General features: G+C 39.3%; 2 protein-coding genes across 3 annotated transcripts; one reads left to right on the forward strand and one right to left on the reverse strand.

Moving 5' to 3' along the window:
* Positions 1 to 1,206: 1,206 nt before the first annotated feature.
* Positions 1,207 to 6,291, reverse strand: BAG5 (BAG cochaperone 5). Of its 2 annotated transcripts, none has more exons than XM_062577924.1 (2): positions 6,232 to 6,291; positions 1,207 to 5,692 (listed from the first exon to the last, which is right to left on the reverse strand). In XM_062577924.1, exon 2 carries the CDS (start codon positions 5,662 to 5,664, stop codon positions 4,312 to 4,314), a length of 1,353 nt encoding a protein of 450 aa, XP_062433908.1. In that variant the 5' UTR covers positions 5,665 to 5,692; positions 6,232 to 6,291; the 3' UTR covers positions 1,207 to 4,311. The 2 variants fall into 2 exon arrangements, with proteins under 2 accessions (XP_062433908.1, XP_062433907.1); XM_062577923.1 differs by lacking the exon at positions 6,232 to 6,291 and adding an exon at positions 5,805 to 5,947.
* Positions 6,107 to 14,931, forward strand: LOC134141467 (cytochrome c oxidase assembly factor 8). Its single transcript, XM_062577699.1, has 6 exons — positions 6,107 to 6,138; positions 6,648 to 6,729; positions 7,073 to 7,270; positions 8,543 to 8,606; positions 10,798 to 10,888; positions 13,426 to 14,931. Exons 1-6 carry the CDS (start codon positions 6,107 to 6,109, stop codon positions 13,529 to 13,531), a joined length of 573 nt encoding a protein of 190 aa, XP_062433683.1. The 3' UTR covers positions 13,532 to 14,931.
* Positions 14,932 to 18,594: the final 3,663 nt, after the last annotated feature.

The raw sequence follows: 18,594 nt of genomic DNA on the forward strand, positions 1-18,594 counted from the left end.
TGGCTTTCACTTGGTGGCTGCAAGTGAACAGAGGTCATTCGTTAGTGTTGACAGGAGGCCGAGCACTTCAAATCTGCTTTTCATATGGTATCAGCACGATCCACCTGGCAGGCGAAAGACGGGTATTTGCTTGACAACAGGCTACGTATTGTTTTGAATAAAACAATTTTATGAAGAATTTTTTTTTTTTTAAAAAAAAAAAAAAAAAGAAGAAGTTCGGTATAAAGGATCACACTAATAATCTTTAGCCTGACTTTCTACTAGTTATTTTACTTAGCACCTTCCAATTATCAGGTAGTCACAGGACACAGTTTTTACTTTCGTACACCGCCTTCTCCCAGCCGCACTGATACTGCTGAGCACATGGCAAGTGTTGCCAGCACCAGAAATTTCAGAGGAGTAACGATGCCATAGGGGTGGATGGCACCATCCCCTCCAAGGGTGCACCAGGGCTTACTCCCATTACCTACAGGAAAGCTAAACACAAGAAAATTCTCAGCAAGCCAAATTCTCTCCTTTCAGAAGAGAAGAGGTTTCTCACCACAGACAAACAGGAGAGCTGCCAGCTGAGCAACACCTAGACCCACTGCCCAAATAATTTTTGCCCTTTGAAGAACATATTTCCTTCAAATAAGCTATTTATTTAAAAAGGAGAGAAAGAAAATACAGTTGACCTGGTTACATATAGGAACACTTGATCTTTATATTCCTCATTCTTATACAATGCCTTTTGCAGGTTCTTTAAACTAACCCAGGCCGACCTTGCACTAAAGCAAGCAGAGAGACTTCTCACCGTCGCTTTTGCCAGCCTACCTGTTGAGAAAGTATCCTTCAGCGGAACTGGCAAAATACGGAACAGCCATAAGCCTTTCTGCAGTGACCGTCTGGCTGAAGCCGAGGAGCACGCAGAGCCACCCCTGAAGAACGAACGCGCGCAAACAGCGACCGACGCGATTACCGCAACGCAAGGCTGAAGGCAGAGAGAAACCGAAAGACACCGGATTTAGGAAGTAGAGAAATAAGCTTTATTCCCACAAAGAACTTTAGTTTCCTGAATAAAGCAGCGAAAAAACAAACTTTTAAGGAAGAAGAGAAAAGAAAGTTTTATGTCTATTTTTTTTTAGTAAAAACAATTTTACGATGAGGAAGGTGATTTACATTCTGATAACACACATTCAAAAATAAACAGAGAAAGGCAGCAGGGCATAACATTCAAATGAATACCTAGGACGAGGTAACAGTATTTTTTATTAATAATCAGGAATATAACACTGCAATATTTAATCTTGAATTTGTATATACAAATGCATATCATATACAGCAATAAATCAAGACGTACACATCATAAAGAGCACGTATGTACAATAATTTCCATTAAGCTGAAAAAGTAGGAACCATACTTAACAAAAGTTTTCACCAAACAGTAACAGAAAAAACATTTTGAGTGGTAAACAATAAAAATTAATAAAATAAGTAAACTACTTCAAAAAACAATACAATTAACAAAAAATCATGATGTACAATTACCTCTCTCAAGAATGTCCACTCATTTCCTTTGTTCCAAGGTAGATTACACAGCCAGCAAAAGTTAGGATATCTTTCATTCAAATACTAAAATGCAAATTGTTGCAATTTGGTCCATTTAAATTTTGCTGACTATTTTAGCCTACCATATCAGAGAGAAAAGAGTGGTGTGTCCATCAGTCTTTGGATACATAACAGAGAAGTTACATTCAGCACAAAAGCAAGATTTCTCAAAATATCTGCATTTTTTGGTATAGCATATTTAGTTTACTATTTTCATTCATGCAAAAACTGCAAATTAATCCCATTCCAGATGAGGATTTTACCATAAAATTTAAGTGTTCAATTAATGAGACTGCAGAAAAATGGAAAAAAAAGCTTAATCCACACAATATACTGCTACTGAACTTTATTAAGTTAATCAAAATTACACTAACCTTACACATATGCCTCTTTAGAAATGCAGGCCTAACTATTGGTTTAGAAAAGCTAAGAGATAAATTTGAAATAGAACAGATCTTAAAACTATTCTTACTCATCTTTACGTAAGAGTTTCAAACATTTCTAAAGTTTCACACAACCTCCAAAGAACACAGACACTAAAATAATTGTTAAACAATGTACCACTTTAAACCATTGCAGACCTGACAGTAATATTAAATAAAAGTGAATAGGATCACCTTATCAAATTCTTAAATTTCCTAAAAATTTAGGCATAAGTTAGAAGTTGCATTTCAAACACGTAGGAAAGCTTGAAATGAGTAATATATTTTAGGTGTATAACATCATTAATAATCTGTTAGACACATAATACGTAAATATAGATAGGAATTTTAGCTAGAAGAAATGTTTTTTGAAGCAAAGACAGATAAATTCAACGGGGTCATGTCTCTAAAGATGCAGGAAGAATCCTCCAACAAATGTTCTGGCATTGCCAAATTGTGCCTTAGGTACTGTACTTAATTGAAAAAATAGATTGTTTTTGTGAAGTAAACTGCCAAGAAATCACCTCTACAATCACAAACAAAATATTTTCATACTCTGAAGTTACCCAGCCTTGCATCAACATCCGAAAGCATGTTACTGCATAAATATCATTCTCCCTTTCTTGTAGTAACAGGCACAGAAAGACCTACCCAGAGTCTCCTATCTTGACATCAACACATCCATTTTTGAACAGAATCTGTATTTCACAAATTGGTGACTTCACTGTCAAGTCTCCAGAGAAGAACTGTTACCTATCGTATTATATTAACTTGACATATATTATAGTAGACTGATATATTATAGGATAAATCTAATGGGTAAAGATTTCAGCTCCACCAAGCTGCCAGTCAACAGTTCCTGTATCTACATAGGATGGTGCAAGTCAATGGTGTCATAAAGGCACTTGTCTCTCACAGAAAGTATTGTCTTCTCTAAGCAGTTAAAAATGTTTCTAAAAATAGTTTTAACATCCAAAATTGTTTACGCTACTTACAGTGGTGCAAATCATCATCTACAGAACAATAATTTATAAATTCAGCATGAAAGAGCTAAGTGCAAAATATCCAGAATTAAATATATATTATTTCATTTTAATGCCATACTCTCAAATGCCACAAAACATGCTATTGAAGAAATGTTATTGATATTAGCAGCCACAAACAAAACAGGAGGCTCATACAGCAGTATAAGCAAGCTTATTTAGTAAGTTGCTAGAACAATGAAGTGATGAGTTACAGAGAGACACATGCCACAGGTCTTTCCCAAGTCCTGCCAGAAGCCACATCTGACCAGCATGAAATACATAACACACATTTAAGTTATTAGGGACATTTTTATAGCTACCTAATTTTACAAAAATAATTCTGAAATGCTCATTCATATCAGAGTGATTTCACCAAATGTGAAAAGACTAGTCAAAAGCAGATCCGACAGCAGAGTTTAAAAAGACACCTAAGCAGCCACTAAAGAAAGTTCAGTGCAGTTTTCTGGAGTTTATGAAGGGCAGTATTAAACCTTAAAAATCCCATTTATCTAATCAGTGTACCTGCAGAGATTTTCCTCTCCAGGTCTCATTTACCTCAAAGCAAGAATTTGAGGGAGTTTCCATCAACAGAAGGGAAAAAAGTGTATTTGCAAACAGAAAGGGTCGGATACTTAAAAACAAAAAAAAAACAGACATAATTGGCTTTGCTTGTGTAAATGCTAATTTGCAGTTGGCATTACAGTTCTGCTAAGAAAGAAATCTAAACACCCATAAAAGGATGTAGGATGGGATAAATCAAGTACGATTCAAGTCAGCAAGTTTTTGCATTTAATACTCTCCATTATAACAGCACATTAAGAATGTATCAAGACTCCTCTGAACTTGCTGGATGGAGCCACATGCTTAAGCACTGATTTTTACGTCCAGTCTTCTTTAAGCAGTTTTGACAGTCTTGTATCATAAGGAAGTTTCTGCATCTTTGAAAAAAACGCATTCTCTAACTATTGAGCAAAATTATTACAACAAAACCAGAAAGAAGCCACTTGATCAAGTATTAAGCTATTCCTTCAGAGAATCACATTTCTTTGCTTGATAGCAATGACCAGAATTGCTGATGGCGTACTGACAGTTGCCATGGCAAGCGGGTAAGTGTGTGGGATAGCAGACATATAGCCAAGCCAACTTCTTATGCAATTGCCATGATTTAAGCAAACATACAACACACCAACTTCAATCATGTGCTGCCAATGGAGCTATCGGTCTGCAGAAAGTGCCAAGGGAAAAGAAAAGGTGTCTACTCTTAGACTATGGCTGTATCAATACTCCCATTCATCTGTTTTCATGTCCAGATAGTACAGAATATTCTGTGCAAGCTTTACTGCTTGCTTTCTGGCAGCCTTAACCCGCTCATCGCCTTGCGGATCAACAGCATCAAGTGCTAAAAGTTGCTTTGTAAGAAGCTCTTCCAGTCTCATGTAATTTTTATCCGTTCTGTTTCCATCAAATGAAATCACCTCCTGCTGAATTTGAGACAAGTTTCCAAGAACACTCCAAACTGCTTTATGAGACTGATGTTCAGCAGCAGTTTGCTCAGGATACATTTGCCTTTTTTCAAGTGCTTCCTTTAAATCAATATACGTTATGAGAGTTTGCACTTCTATTACCGCTCTTCTCCTGGCTTCTCTAATACAGGGGTTTTTCCCTGGACTGACTTCATCTAATTGGGCAATTAATCCTTGCAGTTCTGCCTTGGCTCTCAAATACAAGTCGGAAGCATTCTCTGTTTTTAAAAGTAAAGAGTTAACTTCCTTCATTTTCTTGCGGATTTCTTCTATTTTCAGAATGGACTGATTTTGTGCCAAATCATAAGCATGAGTAGAATTTGCTTCCTCTTCCAAATCCAGATATTTTTGCAGTTTATTGATCTCTTCAACTACTTCCTTTCTGTAATTTCTTATTTCCGTGCGACCACAGACATCTAAAGCATCCAAATCAGCAATCAAGCCTGTAAGCACACAGGATAAATGCCTGCAGGTATCATTACTACTCACTCCCATTAGAAGCGCAATAAGAGTTCCTCTAGCTTTGTTCACATCACACATTACAGAGTTAATTTTGGAGACTGAAGGATGTGCATCATTAGAGAGTGGCAGGGACAGTTGCTGCTTTACACAGCTTTCTATGATCTCCTGAACAGCGCATACTTTCGTCAGAGTGCGGTATCTTGCTTTGCGTAAAGAAATTTTCCCTCCAGTTTTCACCTGAGTAAGCCTCAGTATTATGTCCTGAATACCTTCTTCAAACTCATCACTTATACAGTTTCCTCCTTTGTAAAAAGGTGTAATCTCACGCTCCACAAGCAGCTGTGCTTCCCTGAAGATAGCTTCTATTTCCAGTCTGCGTGGATGGTTTGCATTTTGTTCCAGTTCCTTGAGTAGCCTCTCTGTTTCCTGAGCCGCACGCTTTCTGGCTTGCTGAATATCCCCTTTCCCTTCAGTGTCTACAGAATCTATTTCAAAAAGCTGCTTAGTGAGAGTTCTTTCCAATTTCTTATAATCTTTGTCAGTAGGCAAACCACTGAAGACGACGACTTGCGGCTCGATCTCTTTGACTTCCTTCTGTATTTCATGCAACCGTTTTACGGACGGGTGTTGGTTACCCATATCCATTCTCTTCTTGCATCCAGTTTCAAGGGAACTAAAAAAAAAAAGAAAGCGAGGACAAGGCGGGCGTTAACCAAACGCTACCCGGGCGTTTCTCAACTTTCGCAGCGGCCCGAGACGCCTCGGCACGGCGGCCGCTCGCCTACCTCCGCCACTCGGCGGGCGGTTTACGGCCGCCCCCCTGCTGTTCCACGCCTCTCCCACCCGCTCCCGCTGGCGTGCACGGGGGACGCCGAGTTACGCCACGACACAACCGGGGCATTTACCCCCAAACTTCAGCCCTCCCCACCCGCGCCGGAGAACAGGGCGAAGCGGGCTGCGCCTTCCCCCCCGAGCGGCACAGGCCCCGCGGGCCTCGGCCCGGCCCCGCCGCCGCCACCGCCGCCTCCTCGGGCCCCGCCGCCCCCGGCCGGGGCGGGGAGCGCCCAGGCGGCGCCCGCAGATCACAATGGGCCGCCGCCGCCGCCGAACCGGCCCCGGGCCCCGGCCCCCGAGGGGAGCCTCCCCCGCAACGCGCCGCATCGCCCCGCCGCCGCCGCCTCCCGGCCCGGCCGCCTGCCCCGGCCGCCTCACCTGCCTCGCCCGCCGGGCCGGCCCGCTGCCGCGGCGCTGCGCCACGGGCCCAGCGGCACCCGAGCGCCGCGCGCCCCGCCCCGCCCCCGCCGCGCCGCGCCGCGCGCCCCGCCCCCGCCGCGCGCCCCGCCCCGCCCCCGCCGCGCGCCCCGCCCCCGCCCCGCCGCGCGCCCCGCCCCCGCCCCCGCCCCGCCGCGCGCCCCGCCCCGCCCCCGCCCCGCCGCGCCGCGCGCCCCGCCCCTGCCGCGCGCCCCGCCCCGCCCCGCGCCGCCCCGCCCCCGGCAGCGGGTTCCCGCGGGCAGCGCCGGCCGCGGGCTCTCCTGCCTTTGCGACGCTGCCGTAAAGCGGCGGGCGGTGATGGCCGCGGCCGTTAGGGCGGCGGCGGGCGCGCGGCGCCTGGCGGCGGGCAGCGGGCGCCGCTGCCTCTCCGCGGCCGGCGGCGGCGGCGGCGGCTGCGGCGGGCCGGCGGCTGAGCAGCCAGAGAGCGGGGTAGATCCGGTAATTCCCGGGGGCAGCGGGCAGCGGCGCCAGGGCCGCGGGGTGGAGCCCCCCGACGGTGGCACATCAGTAGTGTAAACAAGCCAAAAACACTTCAAAGTGTTTTAAATTAAACAAATAAAATTTAATTTTAAAATTATTATTATTTGTCGTGATTGTCGGAGGCGCTAAAGGTACCTTCTCTGCATTTCACCTCTAAACGCGAGGGACTCCCGGGCGCGCGGCAGCTCTCGGTCGGTGTGAGCGAGGCCGCGCGGCTTCGGGCCTTGCGGGTCGCGGAGCTGGGCCTGCGGCGCGGGAAGGGCGTCGAGGCGCGAGTAACCGCCCTGCGCCCATTCCTCAGGGCTCGCGGTTCTGCCCGCCGGCGCATTCGCGTCACGACTGGATCGGCCCGCCCGACAGGCACTCCAACCTGCGGCCCGTGGTCTTCCACGTTCCCCGGAACGAGTCGCTGCTGGAGCAGCGCCTTCGGGAGCTGCGGCAGGAGACCCAGGCGTGGAACCAGCGGTTCTGGGCCCGTCAGAACCAGTCCTTCCAGCAGGTGAGCGTGCGCGCGAAGGGCGGAGCTGCCTGGTGGTGCCCGAGCCACCCGGCGCCTTGTGGCACTGGCCGCTCGCGACCAAAGGTCATGCTGCTCGCCGTTAAAGGTTTTGGTGACCGCGCCGCAGGATGACCTTGAGCTGTGCTGCCCATTATGTATGGCTATCCCAGACGGCCAAGTCCACAAAAGCGTGACTTCATCTTCATAAACTACCATTAAATTCTGCCTACAGGTACTTATTTCTTTTCATTGATATTGCAGTAGACTCAGTGTCTTTGGGGAAATTCCCTTTTGTCATTAATTTCATTCTCAATGTTAACTTGTTCAGAATGGCCTACAGAACTAGAGTTTGTGTGTTTTACTGCTGCTTAGTGTATAAAAGGATGGTTGCTTTTTCTTTTTCTGTCTTGCCCTGAAAATACAAAGTTGTAACCACCTGTACATGCAAAACCATACTATATGACTAGAGTTGCTGTTGAGAATGATTCTGCAGCTTTTCTGGGTCTATCGTAAGTGAGAGAAGTACAGATAAGACCACCAAGGGATAATGAGGGATATGTCCTGTTGCGCTGGCAGTGTACCCCTAACTAGAATAAAAGTGGGGGCATTTTCATTCTTGGTCTTTCTTTTAAGTAGATTGTACCATTGGTAAGGCCACACTGAATTCTGTTGGAAGACTAGCAGCAGTTCAGTAATATGCCATCACTTGTGATGCTCTTCAATTATCATATCCTCCCAAAACTTAGAGGTCTCAGAGTAAATGAAGTTGGTTTTTTTGGCTTTTTGTTTTTTTTCTTTTATTGCATAGAACTGCTTTTTGAATTTGAAAAATCAAAATACAAATAATTATTCTTTTTCCATCCAAGTAACTTCACTTTTTAAAGATTGCATATTTTTCTATATACTCAAAGTCTAAGATATATAACACAGCAAGTCTTCGTAATTTGTCTTTGGTAAAACTTTTCAAGATTTGGATACTGCGAAACAATACTGAAGCTTGGCTGTAACTTTACTTCTACAAATAAGTTGCATAAGTTTCAGTAGAACACTTGTATGAATTAATTGATGCATACAGTTAAAATCTAAGTAACAAAATTGTCAGTGGACTTAAATCATTGGATTCAGGAAAATGTTTTATTGACATCTCCAAGTATAATGATTATTGTGTGTATATTGGAGGATATTAAGCACTGAGCTGGCATATGATTAAAAACAATGATTAGCTTCAAGGATTGAGTACATTGAGTACTAACATGGAAAAACGTATTTTAGGAAAAAGAAGAATTTATTTATTCAAGACTGAAAGCCAAGGGTCTGAAAGTGAGAGATGAAAGAGGTCAGTGACATATTCTTTATAGTTTAGGATGTATTCTGAATTCTGTTTAACTTTGATTTTTTCCTAGTTTATGCTGCTTGTGTTCTGTCACAAGTAGTTCTTCAGGATTTGGAAATGTTTTCAAGAGCCTAACAGAGAAAAGGAGGGGAACTCTTCAAAAAGCTGCGCAGGTCAGATCTTCTGCATGGTTCCCCCCATGCCCTCCACTGGAGGGAAGGTGCTGAAATTCTGCTAAAGTACTTTCATCATTCTGTAGTCAAAGGGGAAAAGGTTTTTTGTTTTTTCCTTTCACAACTCATCACCCCAATGAGCTAGCTGAGTTAAACATACACTGTATGCCCCAAGTGCATATTATGCTTGAGTGGGTAGATTCACACTCTTAAGCCTCAGAACCATAATTTATTACAGTGACCACAGTATTTTTTCCTTGAGGGAGAATGAGACAGCTTCTGCAGAGACAGCAGCTGCTGCTCTCTGGCTTTCTTTGCCTGAGGACAGTTGCTGTAAAATATTCGCTTCTTTGTCTAGTTCATTATGGGAAACAGAAAAAAGATGCCTTCCTAATACAGCGAGTTGGCCATTGTAGTATGAACTTGAACATTTTGTTCATAGAATAAAGACCTGCTTAATAGAACACCTGGTCTGATGTTCGGTATATTACAGACCATTATATTTCACTTCTATTTGTATCCCAGTGATCAGTTTGTATTTGAGAAAGCATTTTAAATGTTATTTAAAAAAAGCTTAGTTTTTACTATGTTTTATTCTTTTAAGCTTTATATCCTTAAAGCAAAAGAAGCAAAAGAAAACAAGTAAATTTGTGCATTCCTTAAAAATAAAATTGCATTGTTGCACATCTTGGAGTAATTGGGTTTGTTCTACCAAATGGCCCTAGTGATAGATGACACTGGAGCAAAATTAATGCTATCCACAGTCTACTGACTTGGAAATTTTCACTGAAATTACAAGATGCATATACGTATGTGTGTATATATATCTCTCAGTAATAACCTGTATGTATGTATAGCTGGAACAATGGGTATTTCTTACATATACATGAAGACTCGGTCAGTTCTGCTGATACCAGGATAAAGAAGCAGATTAACTCTAGCTGTTAAGACTGTTTGAAGGCTGCCTGCTTATGATAAGTTTACCTCATGGAAAGTTAATCTTCTCTAATGTTTTAGACTTGTAAATATTGACAGATAGACGTGATCAATAATTTACATTCTGACGATAAATCTCAGGAGCTTTAAAAGGTATGTTGTAACACTAACAAGTTGAATCTCTCAATTCTGTCTACCCTATCATATCCCTGTCCCCTGGGACATACAGATTTGATTTTCATTTTGAAAATATCAAAAGTGCCAGAAAGTTGGTATAGGAATTATCTGGCGGAAGTCAGAATATCATCTGGTTCTCTGGCTACTTCTTCTGTGCTGTAGCTGCTGCAGATCTTCCATCATGACCTGTGGAGAGAATCCATCTTCTCTTATATTCTGCTTTATATAAGAGTGGCATATTCATTTTTTTTTTTTTTTTTTTGGGGGGGGGGGTGTTAAATTCATGAATGTATTTTCAAGTGTTCTTTTGAACTCACTTTTCCACAAGAGAATTGTTTATCCTGTTATTAATAAATCAGACAACTTGGAGCATGTACCCTCTGGTGTGAGTTACTTGAAACTTACCAAAGGCAACACAAAGAATTGTACTGCTCAGTCTCACTTTGAAATGTCTTGTCAGTCGAGGATAGTGTTCTTTCGACTTTGACTTCCTTGGGAGGGAATGCAAGTTACTCTAAGTGCTTTCATGGTGCTATTTAGACTTCATCCTTATGAAAGATGATTTTTATTCAAAGTGTAGATACTCCTAGACCACTTCATTTTTCTTTCATAGGGGGCCAGTAGCTCCCTAAATAATGGAAAACATTATAAGCATTGTCACTCTCCGAAGCAAAAAATGGCTTAAGAGTTGTCATGCGAGTTTCAAGATGATCAGCATTTTCAATCCATTGCGCTCCCTAGACAGATTTTAAAAAATTTGGGAGATAAAGTAGGATATTAACTTCTCCAGGGTTACACAGGAAGTATCTGTAGGAACAAGGAACCAGACCTAGCTTTCCTGAGTCTGAACTCAGTGTTTTAATCACAAGAGCTATCTTGACAGTGTTATGCTAAAAATGTATTTTCAGGTCAAAAAGCAACGCTGAATGCAGAAGAAATGGCTGACTTCTACAAGGATTTCTTAAGTAAAAATTTTAGAAAGCATATGGATTATAACAGGTATGTAGATGGTTTTCTTGTTGAACTTTGTATTATTGCTTAAGTAAAGAGCATAAGATCAAATAAAAAAATTGAACGTTTTTTGCCATAATTGTTAAAATGGCATCTAAAGCTATTGTTTCAGAATTTGCAGAAAGATTTGAAAAAATGCTATCAGCATTTGCCAGAAACTTACGCATTATGATATGAATTCTTCTACTATATATATTTGATTTTGTGGAAAGATGGATCTGATGTCACCTTTTCTAGAGACTTCAGTGACACAAAATCAGGCACCAGTTTTTCTTTTATGGCACAGGTCTTCTCATGCTGCTAATTGAAACTGATAAATATGTGAGTAAAATGAGTAAAATGATAGAAATTTCAAAATGACCAAGATTCTAGTTGACTGTTTTTAAATATGTCAGATAAGGACTAGTAATGATGTTGTTCTCAATATAAAATTGTTTCACGAGAGTAATATTTAGTATTTTGCTTATCTTTGTTTTTATTATTTTGCAAGCTCATAGCAGAAATGAAGCCCATGGAGGTTGGGGGGGTGGGTTTGTGTGTGGTGAAACCTTAGTCAAATGGGCTTCTAAGCACTTTGGCTTCAATTGGATGATCTCACATCCACCCTGCCCGTTCAGTGTTTACTACATTATTCCAGTGTAGCTGTTTGTACAACAACATGAAAAACTGCACTGAGGATCTGAAAAAAAGCTTGCAAACGCATTGTCCAGCAAACAGGTGTGCATGCTTGTTGGAGGGCTGGAAATGAATGAATGGGAAGCTGGGGAAGGATGATACTTCATTCAATTTAAGCAACGCTAAATTCCACTGAATGTGAAACCACAGCCTCAGTGTCTTCTCAGTGTTGGATTGAAAGAGTATTGGGCTCAAACATATTAAGTGTTCTTTAGTTCTGATGTTATAACATTATCAGTAATTCAAATTGTGGTTTAGAGTTATTTGTGCGTATTCTACGTTTACCAAAACAATACTTACTATAAAAAAGTTACTGTAAGGGAAATATTTAAAACAAAATACACACAATTTTTCTTGCTCATAGCAAACCCCAAAAGCTAAGCAACAGCATGAAAACACTGAAAATATATTCTTACAAATTTCTTTTTAATATTGATTGTCCAAATTGTCTGTATTACATTAACTGCTGACTGAGAAAACAAACAGTTATATCTCAAAACTGACCATCAGAGGCCATTGTTGTAGTGAACTCTGGCTAATGTCCCATCTTGGTAAGAGGGTTCAGGCTCTATTCCTAAATATTCCCCCCTGCCTGCCGGCAGCCTTGTTGCTGCCTTGTTACAAAATCAGGTAATATCAGTTGCATCATTGTAGTTCCAGTGTGTAAGGGCACAGCCTTGAAAACAGTGGACCGTACTGTAGGCCTTCTGACTTTTGAAGAGTCATATTTAAAAAAAATTATATATATATGTGTGTGTGTGTGTATATATATATATATATATTAAAGAACAGAATAAAAATTCAGGAAGGAAATAAGAAATGAGACAAGAAATGGGAAAGGAACAGTTAGCATGATATTTTGATTTAACGTGACTTTCTGGCAGGTAGCTCAGTGCTGCCTGTCAACGTGGTTCTGGGTCCTGTCCTTACGAGAGGCTTATATCTTGGATTTATATCTGATCTATACATGAAAGGTTTCCCATTGAGCTTGACTAGCAGACTAAATCCCTGTCTAACATTCCTGGCTAGTTCTACAATAAGCATATTCTATTGCTTCTTGTGCAACATTTTGCAAAATGCAGGAGGGGTGCCTACTGGAAACTAGAAGGATATGATTGAAACAAGCTCTCCAAAGCTAAAAGACTGATTCAGATTATTTATCTGTATCCTGATTTGATTCCAAAAGTCATGTATGCTCCATTAAAATTATTTAAAGATAAGAAGACTCTAACTTTGGAAGTATTAAGGGCATCATCTTTAAAACATACTGAATTAGGAACCTAATGTTTGTCATAGCTGGTTATATAAGTTAGTCTTTGAAGTGTTTTTTTTTTTATTTTTCCATTTTGAGTAGCCAGCTATGTCCATTCCAACACATGCATTTTAATACATGCATAAGCAAATCTTACCCATAGCACAGCACTGAACACCAGACAGCTTTGGAACTATCTTTACTTTTGAAACATGTAATTTGGTTATGGTTATTTTAGCTTACCTAAATTCAAATATAATTGATTATAATATTACTTGCTCCTTTTTTAATTTTTACAGTTAAGCTCTGAATGGTTGTAGCCATATATTCTGCATGTAATCTGTTTGTAGATGTGGATATTTCACATTACATGACTAATCCACAGATTCTGTCAAACCAGCTACATAATAGAAAAAATAAACATTTTCATGAGTTACTTAGTTCTAATTAGGCAGGAAAAGTGTTGCCACAGAGAATGAAAAGTTAATGTAATCACTGAATTGTCATTTTTCAATGCCAAAGGATATTTTAAGATAATCATGCCTTTCTCCTGTTCTTGTTTTGTGCATTTGTTATTCCCCTGACTTTGGAATCCTAGAGATTGGTATAAACGTAACTTTACTATCACGTTCCTTATGGGACAAGTAGCCCTGAAGAGAGCTCTGAAGTGGCTTCGCTGGAAAAATAAAAATATTGGAGATTAGTGATCACAGCTCCATGAAGAATACAGTACTTTAGCTAGGCCTGTTCACTTGTTATCTATGGCCATGTTCAGAATCTGAATGTCTAATGCAATAATTACTTTGATCTGTTAGACTATTTAAGTGAAAATTGCCATTGTTCGTAATTTATAACTACTGTTAACATTACCCTTACCATTTATTCCAAGAATATCTCGAAGATTTTTTAAGAAGCACATCTGAGGAAACTAGCAAAAGCTGTCCTTTATTTACATTAAACTGAATGAATCTCAACAGTCACATTCTACCACAGAGTCAAAGTACATAAATAACATGATTCGGTATGTTGTGCCTGTACTTTGGTCAGAGAATGTAGTCTTTACCAACTATAAAAGTATATAAAAGACAAAAATGCCTCGTTTTGCAGCATAGATGTTCTGCAACAGTAATTATCCACACTAACATAACGTGATCATGTAACTATGTTACTGCTGAAGAAATAAGTTTGATTTGTAACTGCACATAGACTCAATCTGATTTATTATTGTCTTTCTTTCAATGTGATTAAATGATGAGGAAGAATTAAGATGATTTCATATAAATGACTAAGGCAAAGTAATTGTTTTCTTTTGAAGAAGTGTGTCCCACTTGGACAAGAGTTCCTCTAACCTCTGATTGGTAAAGATTTTTAGTTGTAGAACAATAAAGTAGATGCATTGCCAGTCAGTTAAAATCTTAATGAAGAAAACTGATGCTTTGTTGTATACAGGAGAAGAGTATTAGTACTGTTGAATTACTTTGAATGGATTTGGTATTCTCACCAGGTTTTTTTAAGGTACTCTAAGTTCCTTGAGGGGGATTTTGTAGCCTCGAGGGATGCTATGTCGACTGGATAAAGGTTGATTTAAACAAAGTCTTAAAATTATATGCGCTATATCTAGCCTTTAAAAGTTCCATTTTATATAGTTAAACGGATTGGTCTTTTGATACAGTGCATACTAAGATGATCCTGCAAAAAGAATGTTGTATGTTGTCAAACAAAGCATCTTTCCCCAAAGCCATGTTGTAGGGACGGTTCTGGTTTTGAAAATGTCAGTTCAGTAACCATTGACCTGTTTTACTTATCTAAACCTGACATGATTTATAGGCTTTTTCAGCTAGGGAAAAAGAGGTTTGTCTCAAAAAATTGTAATAATTACTTTGCAAAGTGAAATAAATTTTAATGACATAGTAATGGATTACATGTTTCATACAAGATGATTTTTGTCAGTTACTGAATTGTATTATTAAAGACTTTTTGTAAATAAAAATATTCATTAATATTTTCTGAGGTAATAACCAATATTTCTAAGAAAGTACTATTTGTGAATGTTATTTACTGCATTAATATTGTGTAAAAAATGTATATATTTTTAAAAGTTTTCAAATGCCATGTTTAGGAAAAGTAAATTATTGAAATAAACCATTGTGGGTATGTGATGTAATTGTTCAGGACTCATATCTTATGGCACATAAGCTTTGACCACAGTGTGGGTGCATGCTTTATTAAATAGTTTCAGTGTAAAACTTAGAAGAATGATTGGATAAAATACAAAAATAGCTTTAACAGCAGAGATCAAAACACCAGTGAACTGATTGATAGTCCTACCTTTTGACTGCCTAGGCATAAGGTCCCTAAGGTACAGTTTCACATATGCTGTAAGTGGATAGAGGTGAATCAAAAGTAACAGCTCAGAAAAGATGAAGCTGCTTACTTGTATTGACACGGACATTTCTGTGTTTGCCAGCTGAATCGGATCAAGAAATTGAGCCACTGCTAGACCTAATCCAAGGAAAAGAATGGTAGATTGCAGTTGAGTTCATGTGCTTCATCGTGCTGTTATCTGAATACTACTGTTGGTGTAATGGAAGGTATGGGAATTTGGATTGGAGGTTAGGATTGCACTTCAGTCACTTCACAGTGGTTGTGAAATTACTTCAGATCTCTGTTTAAGATTTCCATTGTACCCAGTCCTCATACTGACTGTGGAGATGCAAACAGGTACATTTTAGTAACAAAGTGACAGCTGTAAAACCTTCTTGATAGTTGGAAAGAATCCAGCTTTTCTGAATCTGTATTCTTTGCACTGGTCACCCAAAACAATATAATTGGCATGTGATGTGTCACTCTACTCTGAGCTGTTTGTAGGTAAAATTTTGTTGCCTTTATGGAGTTGCATTGTCTTCATTAAGATTCTACATTGGGTGCTGGGTCCCTTCATCCAAAGCGTATTGAAGGAGTGAGGCTTTTCTCTATTAGGTAAGCATGGAGCTCTGATTTAGAATATCTAATAGAGCCACTATGAAATGATGCTATTAAAAATCTGAAACTTTGAGTCTCGTTACCAAAACTACACTCACTAGGATAATTATATTTTTCCATACATTTTTGCTAGTGTTGCATTAATTTTTATATTTTTTCTTGACTCAGAGCAGTTGTAATAATGCCAGCTGCTTTTAGATATTATTGATCACAAATCCTTTTAGATATTATTGATCGCAAATCCTTCATGCATCAAAGCAAGAATTAGGAGCTCCCATAGCCTACTGAGAATAATTTTTTTTATGTATGCAAAGGTCTGCTACAGTGATTGAAGCTACTGAAATAGATCAAAGAGCGACTTCTCTGTGCACATTTTATGAATATAGGAAAAATGCAGAGGAGCATGCTTATCATTTAGGTACTTAGCTAATCCTATCAGAAGGAACAAGCAGTAGTGTCAGCATGTGCGTTTTTAATCCATCTCCTCCATAAGAGCACAATAAAGCAACAGTATCTTGGTATTCAAATAATTTTAGATGGTTTGTATTGACATGAGGAATGGTTATGTGCTGAGAATATTTTGAAATTTTTTGTTATTCACTGAACTTCTGTACTGAAGCATTAATGTCTAACAGAATTAGAGAGAAGGAGGAAATATCAAATGGGAATTGAAAGGCAGACCAACTAAAAGTTGGTTTGAAGTCATTGGAGCACCTGTATGTGTGATTAATAGAGATGGATCTGAACATCTCAGAATAATTTGAAATAATTTCTTGATTTTATTAGGAGTTTTAAAAGTTGTAGTAGTAACTACTGAGAAGGATACCTCCTATGTTTAACTGAAAATTACATGTGATAAAATAAGATTTCAATTCCAAAGTCAGATTTGTCATTTAGAAACTAATGCTTTTTGGCCCCATTTTAAAGGGACTGTTTTGTGTTTGCCACTTTCACTTCCACTCTCACTAAACAATGATGATTCCAATCAGGAATCATACAAGGCAATCAGATTTAGTCTAAACAAGAACTTAATTTACATCCTGAACAGAGCCCAGGGGCCACTGTTTTGCATAAAGACTGGGAGATTGAAATGCTTGCAGGAAGGAGTAATATGTGTCTGGAATTGTAATATGCATGAATAACATTTTTGTATTAAAAATTGTGTCCACTGATTACAGCAATCTGAACAGTAACCCCTTAAATGAATATTCACCTTCATTCCTCAAAAAAAATTAGTAACAGAAATACAAGTTACTTCCTTCATTAGTTCATCTCTTAGAGTTTTAAGTACATGGAATATAATCATATTGAAATGCATAATCATTAATATTCATTATTATATAAATCACTTTTGTGCCTTAACTTTACATTCATTAATGGGTTGTAACATTCACCCATGTATTGTGAGACTTAGCTGACTGATATTCTTAAATAGATGCTATGGAAATGCAAAAGCAGTACTTTTGTTTAGAAATAGTAAAGGTTAAAATTTACATGATTCCTTTTTATGTGTTATCTTCTACTATTACCCAGAGTCAAAAGCAGACAGAGTTGTAGAAGCTGTGTAAATGCTCTGTAAGATGTGGTGTCTGTTCCAGACACCTTGTTATTTTGTTTTACTGGTTCAAACCAGATACCTGTTTACTCTAGTTGCTTACTTTTTGAAGTGAAAGGCACAGTATCTTGCTTTCTGGTATATGCAGGTTCTCATCATTAGGGCAGGCCTGACTCTGTTCAGAACAGGACCTGAGATGGGTAATGTTTGCAGGAAGACTGTAAGCGTTGTTGGCTGCTGAGGCTGCCAGGAGGCAATTAGTGCTCAGCATAAACTACAGTAGCCCTGAAGCTACTTAAATCGACCATGACTGGCAAGATTTTCAGACAGCCCTCATGCCAGTCAAGAGCTGCAGGCATTCAGTAATGCTCTGTTCACACCACTGCTACCGAAGAATCCACTCAGACAATTCGCCACAGAATTGGCTATGATAACTTTTCATTGACTGAGCCAGTGCATATTAACTGGTAAAATATGAGTTTTAGAATCATGAGAAATTCAGATTGCTATTCATACCTCATTGTTGAAGAACTTTGTGTTGACAGATTCTAGCTTTATCTTTGTATGAAATTCCTGCCCTGGAAATTTTTTCACTTAAAGATCAATGTGTAGCATACATTGACTGTTTTTAAAGAGTTTCCTAAAAGTTAGACTTTCATTCTAGAATGATTTGAATAATTAGAAGTCTAGATTCTTCCTTTTGTTCATTATGTTTTGTAGAACAGATTTTGTAGTCAAGTCTATAATAGAAGGTAAAATTCATGAAGTAAATCGCAGATTTTAGATTAATTTAGTGCTTTAATTGCTTTCCAACTGATTTATCGTTTTTCTGTAGTATTATATAGAAGATGGTTTGTTACAGAATATTTATAGTGTCATACTATCTAAGTCAAGACAGTTCTAACTTCAGAAGCTGTAGATAACTGTAAACATTTAAGTAGGAAAAAACCTCCAAAATGGGTGAGACTGAAAGACAAAATGGAAACTAAGCTTCAATATATAATATTGTTTAGATGTCTCTTATATTTAGCAAAATAATATTTCATTCTTAATATTACCACTGGAACACCTCCGTTTTCCTCAGGTCTTATAAAAATTTTCACTAAAAAAAAATATAGAACAAAATACTAAGCTATGATACGAGTAAACAACCACAGCTGCCAATTTGTGTCAAATGAGATGTCAGCTCACTTCAAAGAAGAAACAGCTCTGCCAGAGGACATTTTAGAG

The sequence above is a fragment of the Rhea pennata genome, chromosome 5 (assembly GCF_028389875.1).
Source record: "Rhea pennata isolate bPtePen1 chromosome 5, bPtePen1.pri, whole genome shotgun sequence".
In the NCBI taxonomy this organism is placed as follows: domain Eukaryota; kingdom Metazoa; phylum Chordata; class Aves; order Rheiformes; family Rheidae; genus Rhea; species Rhea pennata.

Coding starts and splice junctions, on each gene's coding strand:
- LOC134141467 (XM_062577699.1), top strand. CDS start 6,107: ATGGGCCGCCGCCGCCGCCGAACCGGCCCCGG. Junction 6,139..6,647: donor CGCCGCCGAACCGGCCCCGG/GCCCCGGCCCCC, acceptor GGGCAGCGGGCG/CCGCTGCCTCTCCGCGGCCG. Junction 6,730..7,072: donor CAGAGAGCGGGGTAGATCCG/GTAATTCCCGGG, acceptor CCCATTCCTCAG/GGCTCGCGGTTCTGCCCGCC.
- BAG5 (XM_062577923.1), bottom strand. CDS start 5,920: ATGCCCCGGTTGTGTCGTGGCGTAACTCGGCGTCCCCCGTGCACGCCA. Junction 5,693..5,804: donor CCGCCCGCCGAGTGGCGGAG/GTAGGCGAGCGG, acceptor TTTTTTTTTTAG/TTCCCTTGAAACTGGATGCA.